The sequence below is a fragment of the Diadema antillarum genome, unplaced genomic scaffold, assembly GCF_040938485.1.
Source record: "Diadema antillarum isolate AM-2024a unplaced genomic scaffold, OU_Dant_1.0 scf00000145, whole genome shotgun sequence".
Taxonomy (NCBI): domain Eukaryota; kingdom Metazoa; phylum Echinodermata; class Echinoidea; order Diadematoida; family Diadematidae; genus Diadema; species Diadema antillarum.
Window position 1 is genome coordinate 721,270 of NW_027271034.1, and position 14,852 is coordinate 736,121.

The 14,852-nt window shown below is 37.8% G+C and overlaps 1 protein-coding gene across 1 annotated transcript in view; it reads right to left on the bottom strand.

The window, feature by feature from the left end:
• LOC139721558 (ribosomal protein S6 kinase alpha-5-like) overlaps positions 1-4,707 on the bottom strand; it is a 76,536-nt gene extending 71,829 nt beyond the window's left edge. Inside the window, exon 1 of the mRNA XM_071632873.1 lies at positions 4,567-4,707. Within this exon, the coding sequence (XP_071488974.1) occupies positions 4,567-4,621 (55 nt within the window). The 5' untranslated portion in view covers positions 4,622-4,707. The remainder of the gene's footprint in view (positions 1-4,566) is intronic.
• Positions 4,708-14,852: the final 10,145 nt, after the last annotated feature.

A 14,852-nucleotide genomic window follows, 5' to 3' on the forward strand; every position in this document is an offset into this window, starting at 1 on the left:
ATTAGGAGTTTCATAATAACAATAATATGACATTGAGAAATACAACTACAATAAGAATGCATCAAACATGCTAATAAGGAAAACATATCGATAAGAGGTACTTGTAAACCAATACTGTAAGTTCCTACAAAAAAAAAATAATGATAATAATGCATGTCAAAAGTTCTACACTTGTGCTTAAATACACAAAGACACTCATGGAAAAAAAAATATCTCAGTAGCTATCATTTCAAATGGTATAAAAAATATTCTTTTTAAGGAACAAAAACAAGTCAGAAAGAGTCTTTAGAGTTCTGATGGGAAGAGTGAGAGAGAGAAAAAAAAAAGAAAGGTTAAAATGTGTTTGCTACATTACAATTTGTCTTGTGATTCACTACTCAAAAGGGGAAGTCATTTGCAGTAAAGAAGTTTCATATTTCTTCATAAATTGCCATAACCGACTGACAGCTCCAGCCAACACATAATACACCAAGTGTGTTTTATAACAGATTGCCCATCCTCCCTTACCCCCACTGTGGCTGTTACTACAGGATGTGTCATAACAGATAATGCACTGTATCTGAAGTGGCAGAAGTTGCAGTACAGGGATCCCACACTACTTGACAGCCAACAGTACATTTATATTTAGGCATTGTCTCAGCATGATCAATGAGTCCTTGACATTGTGTGAGATTATCACTAGACTGTTCAATCAATACAATTTTAAGTAATGACATGATAAACATTAGAGAATAGTGCCCCACATCTATAAGTTGCATACTATAACTGTTGAACATGCACAAACAAGTAACACAATTATACACAAAATGTTTTGCGAGGTTTTTATTTTCTCAAATTTTGGGAGTCAGATCCTTTCGCAAATTTAAAAACATGCAAAAATAATAACTCTGATCCCAATATGAATGTGATGTGCATGCATACATTTCTCCATTCAGCACTGTACTCCATTATCGCAAATTTAACCACTTGCAAAATTGTCGGGAAGTCCGGATTCGCAAATATTAGACTTGCTAAATGTATGCTGTATACAGCAAAACAGAGGTCTATTACTACAATGTACCTGGCTTGCCTGGACCCCTGTGTCTGATGTTTGTACACAGTCATTGCACTATCTGGACCAGAGAATGTTTAAAATGCAAACCTGATTTTGGTCTATTTTGTCTTCCTCCAAGGTTACAAAATTACTCAGTTTATGAAATCCACGTGCAAGCAAAATTATCTAGTACATGTATCTAGTGCTATTCTATCTACTATGTGTATCTATTCCTAATACTATTTACCGGAGAGCCTGATCAATCACCGACTGTTTAATGATTGCAAACTTTTAAATAAGGTACAGGTACATACCTTCATTGCAAAACTGTGGTGGAGTGGGCCATTACCATGGAAGCGAAAGGTCTTGCGTGATCAAACAAGACTTGTTGCATATGAAACGACATGCATTGGATGTTGTGATTGAAAACAGTGTGCAGAGTGGCTTCCCCTCCTCTCTCATTTGTACACTTTCGTTTGCAAAATGTTCATGAAAACAAAACATCAAATGTCATGGCAATGATACAAAGCCAACTGTGATTAAATTGAAGGATATGAAAAACTTGCATAATGGCACAATTACATGGGCGTAACAGCGAATAAACTAATAATAATAAAGTATTAATACTTTGTATCTTTCATTTCATGCATACTTTTGTAACAGAGATTGTTCTCAACAATTACAATACATGTACATCTGTACATATATGTACAATGCCTGCCCAAGTTTGCCCACCATAGAAGCAAGTACGTACTCTGACAATATTACCACTAGGTGGTACGGGAGTCCCAATAATAATTTGCAAACTAAAGACAATGATTTCATTGCACAAATACAAGGTTCTAACCAGACAAATCCTATACTGCGCCTGAGCAATGATTTTCCAAAGGAGCAAAATTTACATCGTTTGTAGTACTATCATAGTCATGATTAAAAGTCTATATCAACTCCAAGTATCAATACAAGATAAAGTTTTTCTCTCAATGGCTGTCCAGTAGTGCACAACAACCTTGGCAAATTGTTTTGACTAATTTCTATTAGTAAAGGGTACGTCTATAGATACACCGTAAGACTGTAAAATACTACCCAAATCAATGATATCTTGCATGATGTGTCATTTGTGTACATAATATGTTCAAAGATTTTGTCTCAAAGCTAGCTACTGATCAGATAGACATGACATGTTACAAAACTTTCATGTATGGACAAATATCAGTAATTAAATGATAAGATACACTATGCATACGGTCAGTATATTAATCACATGTTTGTTTGTTTGCTCTTTCTTCTTCTTTTGCTGATGGAGAGACCTTTAAAACTGGGGGTACAGTTGATACATAATGTACTCAAGGCAAAATTTGAGCTCACAAAAACTGTCTACATTGTACATGCCAACAGGCAGTCATCTTCACAATATTTTGATAGCTCAAGTGCAAAAGGCAACTTCATGGAGAATGTTCTGAAGGAAATAAAATGAAATTTCTAAACTGTAGAGGCTTAGAATGGCAGTGTATCTATCCAGTTTCCATTAAGCAGGAGGAACTGCACAGTGCACTTCTCTTGGCTAGGCTACATTGGTACATTAACACCCAACTATTAAACACTAAATTAATTCACTGATTTTCTTGGACAGGGTAGGGACTGTTGAGAACCTAGTGAGAACTAGCTCGGTGTGACAGGGTTATAATGGAAATGAGACCTTCAAATGTAAGATGTCATTGTAGGTGTCGTGAGTCCCTGTATGTGCAGTGTCGCTGAATTTAGCAACTATGATTAATGTCACGGTATAGTTGCTTTTAACGCTAATGAACAATGTGATAATGCCTGGCACCCTAATGTGAGTAAAGTGCCAAGGGCGGTGGAACTGGGAGGATGAACTCATACATTCTTTCATTGGAGTAACCGCAAAAAAATATATATATATATATTAATAATAATAATAACAAAATAATAATAAATAAGAAAAGAGTAAGAAAGAAAAGATAATAAAAAAAAGTATCATAATGAACTGTGCTTTCGACACTGTCACCTTTTATCACGTAGCACAACCATCCGAGCTCAGCTTCATGGACAAGCTGCTCACTGCTGCTATGAGGATTATATCTTCACTGGTCAAGGTTCAAGGGCTTATTTAATAAACCCATACCGATACACAGATTCTTCTTTCAATTCATTTATCTGTCACACTGTATGTCTCTACTGTAAACTTGTGATTTGACATAATCTGTTAAACTTCTTGTGAGACTGGTGCATGACCAAAGAAACTGCCTGTACATACAATATCATTAAGTAGACCCGTCTATGCATATCAAATATTGCAGTTGTATAGTGAGGTGCCCATAGCTCGCCAGGGGCCTGAATACCGCTACCCGGCTTAAAATTGTTACAAGCGCACTGAACAAAAAATTATGCCCGAGACTGTGTTCAGTATCCCTTAAAAAACTTGAAACTTGGCAGGGTTACCACAAACAAGCAAAGTGTGATGAAAAACGAGCAGTTTTTCACGAAAATTTGACATTTATATAAGGAATACATGTTATAAGTATCATCACGGTCACCCGCACGCATCTTTTACGTGCTTGTCTATGGGAACATCACGGTCACCCTCACACATCTTTTACGTGCTTTGTCTATGGGAGCGGGTGGCGAGTTGCGGGCCCCTTCCTTAGCGCGCAACTTTTTCGCATCGTTCGCGTTTGAGGACGATAGCTGCAAATTTCCGGTATCGAACAGTGAATTTGTGGTTCCATTGGAATCTTCAGCATTTTTCCAGTATGTAAATGGGATTTCATAGAATTTCAGTGACGAAAAGTGATTCAAATATGCATAAACATTAACTATAACGAGGTGCGGGTCACCCAAGTATACCTTGTGTTGCTATCTTTGACACTGCCGAAGTCAAACTCAAATTGAGTTGGTTGTGGTGTGTTGCCACTGTGTAAACATACTCAGTCATGTTACGATGTAGACAGAAAGATCCGTCTGTCCGGAGGAGTCTTTATTTTTTTGACGTTATCGCTGTGGGGATCCGTGAAGCCAGACGCAGTCTCCGTGGAACATATCCCTGACAACCAGATACAGACGGATCTTTCGGTCAAGTTACGATGTTACTTGTTAGGCTACACACAGAATACCACCGGTACGTTGCCATAAACTTATGACATTATAATAGCTGTAACAAGCAAGTATTACATCTTCCTCGGCAGATGACCAGACTTTCTATACCATACTAAAAAGATAGCAATCCAATAATGTTTTCTCAAACACCGCCTACCGACCTGAATGAACAGGATGTTAAGAACAGTCTAAGTATAAAGTCAATAAGTGTAATGCGTGTGTGCAGTGTGGACATAAACATATTGGCAAATTGCATAGCCGTGACAGAGCCTCAGAGGCGAGGAGCCACTGTACAACTCCTGTCGTGGGTACTAAGTAACACTTTTAACACTACAGGGCCAAGGAAGTTACGGTCTTTTTACGACAACATAAACACACATGTTGGATAAGATTTCTCGTAAATGTTCAATACTCACCATTTTTCAGTTCATGACAAACTGTGCGTGTATGTTCAACAGTCGCCTGCGCCATTTCCACTGCCCGACAATGAAATTTTGGGCAACTTTGCCCGCTTGTTTGGGACGAAATCGACCAGATTTACAACACATCGAACGCTAACGTTAGTCAGTCCACGGCCCGTTGTTGACGATGTCGCTCGCGATCGCCTCCGTATCGGTCCGTGCCACATAAATGTACAATGGACAACGTAAGGTAGGTACCGCCGAGCTATCGAGGGGATAGGAACGAGATCGCGAGATCTCTATCTCCGAGACAAGAGGGAGGGGGAGCACGTTCGCTAGCGCTCGCAAACTGCGTGCAGGTTTAGGGCGCGAGAGCTGTACAGAGGGCAGCAGACTAATTAAATATCAATGGTGTTTAGCGCGGTTCGCACAAACGGCCGATTTGTAAATGGTAAGGCAGGGAGGTGGCCACGTGGGAGTTCCACCTCCCTAAAGAGGTTTAGAACCTCTTTGACCTCCCTGCGAATAGGACACTGTACCTACGGATGGCTGAAAAAGACAGTGCATGAGGAAGCTTTTTGTGAGTTTGGGTATAGTTTCATTATGTTCATGAAAGCCTTGTGAGAGACTTTTCGCTCGTGAGACACACTATGAGACTTAAAAAAATAGATAGAGACCTAGAAGTGTGAGCGCGGTAAGGTTATGCTTTTGTTGCTGTCAGCTGATTGTGAAGAAACCCGGAAATGTGGAAAGAGAAAGATGAGCTGAAGACCTTTTTTTTTTTTCTTGTTAGCTCATGAAACCCCGGAAGTGCCCCCCCCCCCCCCCCACTTTTGAAAACGCTCCGCCGGCCCTGCTACATACGGTATGTAAAGATGACTTCATGAGACAGACCCTGTTGGTATGAGGACGGTGAGGTATTAATTTCGAGAGTAAATTCTTAATGCAGAAAAGAATACTTTATAATAGTAGTAGTCCAGATTACGGTGACACGACATTTGCTCCCGCATCTTTTTTTCTCCAAGGACTTATTAGGGTTAGGGACAGGGTTGTGATAGGATTTTAGGTTTAGTTTGACGTATATAGTTGTTATTTTAAAGGAAGAAAGAAGAGATAGAGAAATTTGGGGTCCTATACAAATAATTTACCCCAGACAACACTAACATATACCAAAACATTACAAATCTTAAGATATGAACAAGAATATTAAATATACCAAGTCTCGACAAGGGAGCTCATATCGTCTCCACAAGGGAGCTCATATTGTCTCCACGAGGGAGCTCATAATGTACGTCTCCACAAAGGAGCTCACTAAGTCTCCACGAGGGAGCTCCTATTATGATATTGGTGACCTTTATACCTCAAATTCTTCATGCAAACTCAAATAACTATACACGCGCGCGTGCACACATTCAAACACCTATAGGGTATAGGGTTAGGGGGGCACATTGTGCTCCCCTATAATCATTTCTTTATTATTTTATGATGTATCACCCTCAACTTTTTGGCACATGGGTACTGCAACTCATGCTCTACATGTCCCAACATTTGAAATTTCTCAAGGTCATCCATTGAGGGCGCTATTTTCCAAAGTATAAAGAAATACAGAGGAAATATGCTAAATTAATGTTGTTTTCTTTATATTTCTTTAATCCCAGTATATGTTTTATATCATATACCAAACATTTTCATATTTGCCACAAAGGAAAAGCAAGTCAACCTTCACTACTTTTTGTGGTTAATATTTCTCAAGGTCAACAAATGGCGGCGCTATTCATTATAATATAAAGAAATATACCATTATGAGACCTATTGTTTGGGAAAGATACATATATTGGTATCACATTCTGTATACATCCATGATATTGGAATTTTGAGTTTGCAGATCGATAATATGATTTTTTTTTAAATGATGCTACAGGCAAAACATAAATTGACATAAAATTAAACCAAAATCAAAATTCAACCATTTAGGTGCACACTTTTGAGGAAGTATTGGGAAATGATTACCCCCCCCCCCCCAAAAAAAAGGGAATAATCATGCAAGGCAATGTGAAAATTGTGGTATCTGTCACCTTTTTCTTCAACGTCTGCGTCTTCATTAGGTGTAATCTAAGAAGATGGGCAGAAGGGGGAGGGTGTGGGAGTGGTATCTCCCTCCCACACGAGAGAGCTTTTGCATTTTCAGATTTTCAATTCAGTGATCTGGTACATAATAACTGGGAGTATCAAGAAGAAAAATCGATAAAAAGTTAAAAACAAATAATATAATTATTCAGGACAATGCAAATGCTTATAGATCGTATTTTCGCATGTGCACGCGTCTTTTGTGTACTATTATGGAGATGGAAAGGGGCCCGGGGGGAGATCATGGAGTGTTGAAGAGGTACCCCTCCATGAGAGTTTTTTCTTTTTCTTTTTTTTTTCTTTTTTACATTATATGAATTACTTTTTAATCATCTACTGCACACACAAATTTGGTGGAATTTATGAAAATGTTCGATCGGAAGAACAAGAAAACTAAGTATTAAGGGATATCACTGGAACCGTTCAGTTTATTGTGCAAGGGTTTTCTTTCATAAACGAGCACCGCAACTTATACAGGCGCTCGTTTGCTGCGTGCGAACATCAGGGAGCTGGAACCCTTCCACATTCCTGGCGTGCCATTTACAAGATTATCTTGTAATTGTTATACATAGTAATGATGTGACAGATAGTAATAATAGCAATAACAGTAAAGATTTCATGTATTTATCTCATCCCTTATAACTCTCTTATTAAACATTGGAAAAAACCATCGCATTTGAGGCAGAAGAAAATGGTCTTTAGGGATCAGAAAATACACTAATATGAAAAAAAAAAAACACCCCAAGGTAACGACGACGAAGATGATGACAATAATAACAATAGTAAATTAATGATAAGAACGATAATGACAATGATGACAATAATAAGAGGATATAATGGCAATAATACATAACTAGTAATAATAATGATAGTATGAAGATGAAGAGTGTTGATAATAATTGCAAAAAGAATACACCTTATAAAAATATGTTCCCCTCGAAGTCTGGGAGGGGGGCTGACTGTATGCCAACCTCGATTCCACCCTTAAGAACTCTTACTAGGAAATTTTCAGTTAAATTTTTAGGCGTAATTCAATGAACGCCAATGACCTGGCATGATCACGTTGATAATGTATAAGTTTGATATTTAGAAATATCTTAGTATTTTTGTAGATTGAAAGACCTGTTATCTGTAAAGTCTCTCTTTGTGTTATTATAATGCTTTTATTCTTCCGCATCTGCATAATTGCAACATTGTTTGGGGGAACTGCTGCAAAAACCAAAATCGAAGTACTCTTTTTATCACAAAAGAAAGCAATTGATACTAGTATGCTCCCACTGCTCATACCACTCCCATTTTCAAAGACAAGAAAGCTCTCAAAGTTGAGGATATCCATACATTCCAAATAGCCATTTTTATGTTTACGCATGTCACACACCTACTTCCATCTTCATTTGAATCATTCTTTGCCTACAATACTGATATCCATTCTTGTACCCCGTACCACACGCCACTCATCCGACTTTCATCTCAATAACCCTAGATCTTTGTTAGCGCATAAATCAGTATTAGACATCATGGTCCTGACGCAGTGGCGGATCCAGAGGGGGGCGCAAAAGGCGCACGCCCCCCTTTATTTATCGTTAAAATCAAAAGAAATAAAAAGAAAAAATGAAATGAAACCCGGAAGTGGCACCAGAAATATTAGTTGCGCCCCCTTTACAGAATTCCTGGATCCGCCCCTGCTGACGTATGGAACCTATTACCAGTCACGAACAGCACTTTATTCCTTCAAAGCAACCATCAAAAATATTTATTATCCAGATATACCAATTGAATTGAAACTGTGTCTGACATCGGAACTTGTTTCAAGTGTCTCATTTGCATTATGGTTTTAATGCGCCTAATTTCTGAATCCTTGTTAATTTTTATTCGCAGTTGTCCATTTTTTTGAGGTCCATGCACTTCCGCACTTAGCACGATGCACCTTGCACAATATCAGACTTGACACTCCTACTCTTTTTCGATTTTTTTTTTTCACTACCACTTCCTCAGGCCACTATCATTTCAAGCACACGCCTACGATAAATATTATGTGGTCTGATGCATTTTTCAACTTATAAACATTTCCTTTTAAAATGACGTCGTTTATCATCATCGCTGACAATTAACTTGTATACGTTTGGTATGTACTGTATATTTTCCTTTGTACGCAATGCTGGAAATGTTATGGAGGATGTTATTTTGTACTGAAAATGTAAAAAAAAAAATGTCATGATGTTACTTTGAATCGAAATAATGAAAAATGCAGAAATAAAACCAAACAAACAAACTGGAAAGATGCAATATAACCCCATTCCCTGCTGTCTGTTATACGCCCCTGCTTATTGGAGAGGAAACAGTCATGGCATTGTGTGGTAAGTGTGTGGGAGTGGAGTCAAGTGTTATAGCCTATAATTATAATTAGTATAATCATTATGGTCAAGAGCATATGCCTTCGATAATTAATTTCATATATTACTATTACATATTACTATTTCCTATATCTTTGATGTCACGTTTGCTTCTTGCCTGTACGTGCATTTTGATATGTTTGAATATTATAGATAAAGTGCATGCATGCACATTATTGACATCAGTATTCTGACGAAGGAATCTGTATCTTTACGTATACACATTCATCCCTCTGGGTCATCTTCAATATTGTCACTTTAAGAAGAGCTATTGGAGTATATCTCTACTCTCCATCTTTGAGCATGAAAGTTTCACTGAACACTAAAGTAATTGAAAACAAGAAGAAGCAGTTCCTTGAGAGAAACTAGGGCTCCTTTTCATCATCTTTCTCTTTCATAATATCTCTTTCAACAATAACGCGCGTGAACGCCAATCTATTCTGTTTGATTCATGCATACACGTCCTTCGTTACAGGAAAGATCATTAACTTGCACTATGATACCATAGACTGTAATATCAGATTCTGTTTTGTTTCCCGTGTATACTCAGCAAGAGATTTCGAAAGAGGAAGTATAGCTATAAAGGTGTTGGTTGGATCATTCTCCTTGGTTGGATGGTTGAAAATGGTCCTTATATTATTGAATAGAACATCTACTATTTAAAGACCTTCGCTGTGTACAATGTCCTCTCGATCATCATTGTTTCTTATCTGAAAAAGCTTTTGTGTACTGTGATGCAAAATTATGTAGGGCAGGAGACTATTTGGCGACCTGGTGAGTGGCGACTCGTGTTTCCGCGACGTCCACTGTAATCTCGCGAGAGAATCGAACATGATTTTTCGGACTCTTTCCAGTTTCCAGCCGGTCGCGAAAACTTTTCCGCGACGTCCCCGCGACGTCTCCTTCGAGTCGCAGCCAAATCGCGGGGACTAATTTTATTCGCGAAGCATCCAAGACGTTTCAACGACTGGGCTTTGCGGAGACCCATCTTTAACGGCGACTTATAGAGACGTCGTGACGACGTCTGGACTTCTGGATGAATAATTATCCATCATTCTTATTTGAACATGTTTCTAAAGTCGCTCTTGGGTCTCCTTCGATCTTGATGAGAGCGCAAGCCATTTTTTAGTCTCTGGAGTCGCACGAGTCGCAGCGATGTTTCCTCCATTGAGGTACGCCCTCCAAGGCTGCTGCCGTATATATTATATAGGCCCTTGATATAACTGGAATTATTTGCAGTCGTAATTGTCGAAAAGTAAATAAAAAGGACACATTCCACAGGGCAGGGCCGGGGACTGCTGCTCCCCTTCCTATCTTTTAGCTCTTCAAGGGATGGTACAGTATTGGTGGAGATGAAAATTGGGCTTTAACTATTTTGCAAGATACCAAGAAAACACTTATGAAATAGTACAGAGCATGCCATTTTAAGAGGAATTCAAAGTTTATTTGATAAAAATCGGTTTGGAATAGCTGAAACATCCAAAAACAAAATAAAACAAAACGATCGTAATAAAAGGTGGGTCCCACACCTTTATCAGGATCGCTCTGTTCTGGATATCTTGGTCATTTCAAAACCAATTTTCATCAAATAAACATTGAATCCTGGCTCTTGGAATTACATGCTCTTTCATATTTCATATGAGGTTTCTCACTATCTCACCAAATATGATAAAAACCTGAAGTTAAGTCTCGACCAAAACTATATACGATTCCTTTAACTCCCGGAGATTCTTTCCATCAGAGCAGGGGGGGGGGGGGGGGGTTACCTTGTGCAGTGACGCTTAACCCGGCCCTGCACTGTCCAGGAGCCTATAGCGTCTATTTTAGTTTGCTATCATTGAAATAGCCTCAATCTGATGAAATTTGAAACTTTTTTCTAATCATTTTGGTAAGAGGTGCCGCCTGTAACCTAACAATTATGTCCTAACACTTTTGGGATTAGGACCTTCAGCTGCAGCAGCTGTTTGATTTTGTTGTCTGCAATGATTGAGCTTTGATATTGGACATGGGAAATATTCTAGTTTGTAATGAATATTGTGCTAACTTGCATAAGTTGAGTGCTCCTGTGATTTCATTTCATAAATGTTGACGACGCAAAAGCGTTTTCGTGCTTTGAGAAGACAAGTGATTTTGAAGAATTATCAATCTAGCCATGCACCTGCTATCAAACGATGTACCATCACATTATTTTTAATTCGATCTTCCTTTCTCATACAGTAGCATGCTTTGCTGCCATCTACGTTTGGTCGTAACTCTGTGAAGCGTCGTTTATCAAGACAGCGGCACTGCACAAATATCCGGACAGAGGTCTTCTTAGGTACGTAAATTTCTCAATTTCTAATCCCGTCTTTATACTTGGCTGCAGCCATTGCATTCTATGTATTGTATTATATTATAAAGATACTTAAAGTTGTTCTGAATTTGTGATCGCAGTGCTCGTTCGAAAGAATCTATTTTGTGAGGGTACGTGCATGCTGAAGATTGCCTTGTTCGCTTTCATTTCAACACATGTGTAGACGGCATTTATTGTACACACGCCTTTCAGGTCGGGGAGGTCCCTCGACCTCCGCTGTTTGCGCGTGGGTTGAAGTCAATATGGACGAGGCGTTTGAGGGTGCAGGGCCCGACACGAAGCAAAAGAGTGGGACTTGACAATATGAACGCCTGTCGTGAACAAGTCATGGGGGAGAAAGCGTGTTCAGTCCCAGTTATGACACACTTGCTTCAAATACAGTTCTAAGGCAACATTTGCTTGTAGATTTTGTCGTGGTCATTCTGTTTAGTGTTTATTAGTAACCAGTACAATTGTGATCTATGATCTGGCATGTGCTCTTCTTTTCAAAATATATTGGTGTTATCGAAGTTGCGGAAATGCTGAATCTTTGAAAAAAAAAAGCACAATGCAGTGCTCGCATTGAAGCCTGCAATAAACTGGTACCCCACTCAACGCTGTTTTCACTCTAAATGCAGGAGGAAAAACTGTGCGAAAGAATAAGATGGCAAACAAAGAGATTTTTATTTTATAAAATGATATGAAAAAGTAAAAGAGTGCCCATTTATTTGATCATTCAGCACATTGAACTATGTGATGTTTGTGTTTAAATAGTGCCTGCTTAGAATGTATGTACTGTATAAGTTCATCCTTCCCTGATGCATCCTTCTGGGCTGGGTGAGGTATATCAGGAAATATCACCTGCAAATGGTACTGATAAGATGTTATTTTTGCAAATTTTGCTAATCACTGTTGGACTGTAAATTTATCAACATGCGAAAATGACACCCATGCGCTGGTGTAATAGCCCATATCTCAATTTGCGAAAATGTATATGACCTCCTTCATGAAAACATCTGTATGCGGAAAAAAACCCAGCTTACTTGTACAGTTGGGGGAAATCAGTATTGCACAATTGTGGCATGTAAAATGCATCAGTTCCTTGTTTGCAACTAGTTAGTATTATACTGTAGTACACTTCGATTTTTTTTTTTTTTAAAGGTGTCATTTTATAAAATTCATCTTTCAAAATCTGTATAGGAAAATTAGCCTTTCATAGCTGAATAATATTATGGTGAATCAATGTGACTCTTTGTTACAGAAAGATATTTAATTGGTGAGAGGAATACCAAGATGCCCTATACCAAAAAGATTCAAAATGTGAATATCGTAGAAGAATGTGTTTCGTTATACATGTGATAAATGTACGGAAGTACACTGTAACTAGTGTAAAGTAGTTAACTTGATCAGTCTTCAGTATGCCAGTAACAGAACTTCTGTGTGCTTGACATGAAGCATTGAAATACTGGTTTATTATTTGTGTTTAGACTTTCCTGTCACAAAGACTGTCTCCAAGAATCATGTTAAAGGAGTTTCATTAGTGTATTTTGTTGAAATTTTGCTTGATTTGTTCTATCGAGTGCTACAATCTTATTAAGGTACTTGCTTTGTTGCCTTGTTTTGAATCTGTCTAGATCACATCTTATTTGAAGTTTGCACAAACCAAGAGAATAAAGTGCTTGATGGTACTGTTAATGTGAACATATAAGGAGAGTACCAGTAGTTAAAACTTCTTAAATTGTTATTTGTGTCATTTTATGATTGAGAATGATAATCTGAATGAATGACTGTTAGCATCAGGGTCTTGAAATAGCACCATTGATATACAGACAATGATCTGTATGATCCCAAGAAGGAAAATATCACAAACTTATGACCCACCAAGCTACTACCATACACGTGTACTTCTTTTGTCAGGAACAAAATGTATCATTGCCTTCTTGATACAGAGCATAATTCATATTTTCTCAAGGAAATTATTTTAGGCTATGATTCTACTTGTTTAAGGATTGAAAAAAGAAATAGCGCAAGACTTCCTTGTGTCCCCCACTAATTTTGACATACATTGTACCACTCTACACTACCCTACTCCTACATTAGCATTCACACAGACGCGTACATGCACATGGAGGGTGGAACATAAGGAAGTTTCACCAGAAATAGAATGTGAAGATTCGGTGACTTCAATTAGCCAGTTTAGACAATGTCTAATAAAACATGATATTGAGTTATATTTCTTTAGTTCCATTCATTTATTTCATATTCATGTACAAGTGTAAGATAACATACACTGTGCACATTTTCACACACATGGTAAAAAGCAGGTGAAGAACACATCAAACATACAAGATATACACACTATGAAACAAGTTGGGAAACTGACAAAACATATAATAGACAAAAAAAAAAAAAAAAAAGAGTACCAGAAGTAGATGTGAGAGAGGACAGATAACCATTATTTTCTTGATAAGAACAGACATTCTTTTTCCATGGTGAAAGCTACTTTTATATGAACAATCAGCAAGGTACTCGCATTTGTAATTTAGAAGTTATATTAGCTTCCTCAATGTAATGAAGTACAAGGTGTAAAGGAGAATATGAAACCCAGATATAATGAACAGATATGGATATAGCATATGAGTATAAAATGCAGCTGTATTACTAGTGTTGTAGAACTCAGTAAAGTTTAGGACAATCCATTAAAAAGTTAGTGACTCTTAAAAGTTTTGGTGCCGCCGCCGTTGCTAGATGAGAAGACTACAACATTTTGTTGCATCACACATCCCCATGGACAGCAATAGAAAGAAAATATTAAGAGAATTCCACAAAATGTAATTTTTTAATGAAAAGTACATATTCTCTCTTAATACTGACATGCATGTAAGGGATAGTATTTAATTCCTCCTGCTTTCTGAAAGAGGTAAGGTGAAGTGTTTTTTCAACATGCTAGGAAAAGCTTCTCGAGATATAGTCACTTGACATCGTTGCCTATGTGTGACATTACAAACTGTTGTCTTCTCATCATTAAGCAGTGCTCACTGAACTTAAAAAATCAATAACATTTGAATGGATTGTCCAATTTTTCTCAAACTTCATTGATGAGTTCTACTAATATTGCTGCATTTACTCAATTCACAGACTAAATTTTAATAGGGTTCATTCTCCTTTAAATGTTGTAATACAGTAAACAGGCACTATTGTCAGGTCAGATTTGATGCATGTTGTACAAAGTGTATGTTATCGCGTACAACCTGTATGGAATTTCTCACTGAATGTGCATCTGAGGAGATAGATTCTTTGATATCATCAATCAAGTTTTGCCTACAGCTTGTAACTTATGTAATCAGTCAGGTACTGGATCTTGCATAGTTCCCATGTGTAATCAGTTGTTCTTATACTTATATTGTTTGCTTATACAGCTGCACAATGTAACTGAGTGCCCAGACTAC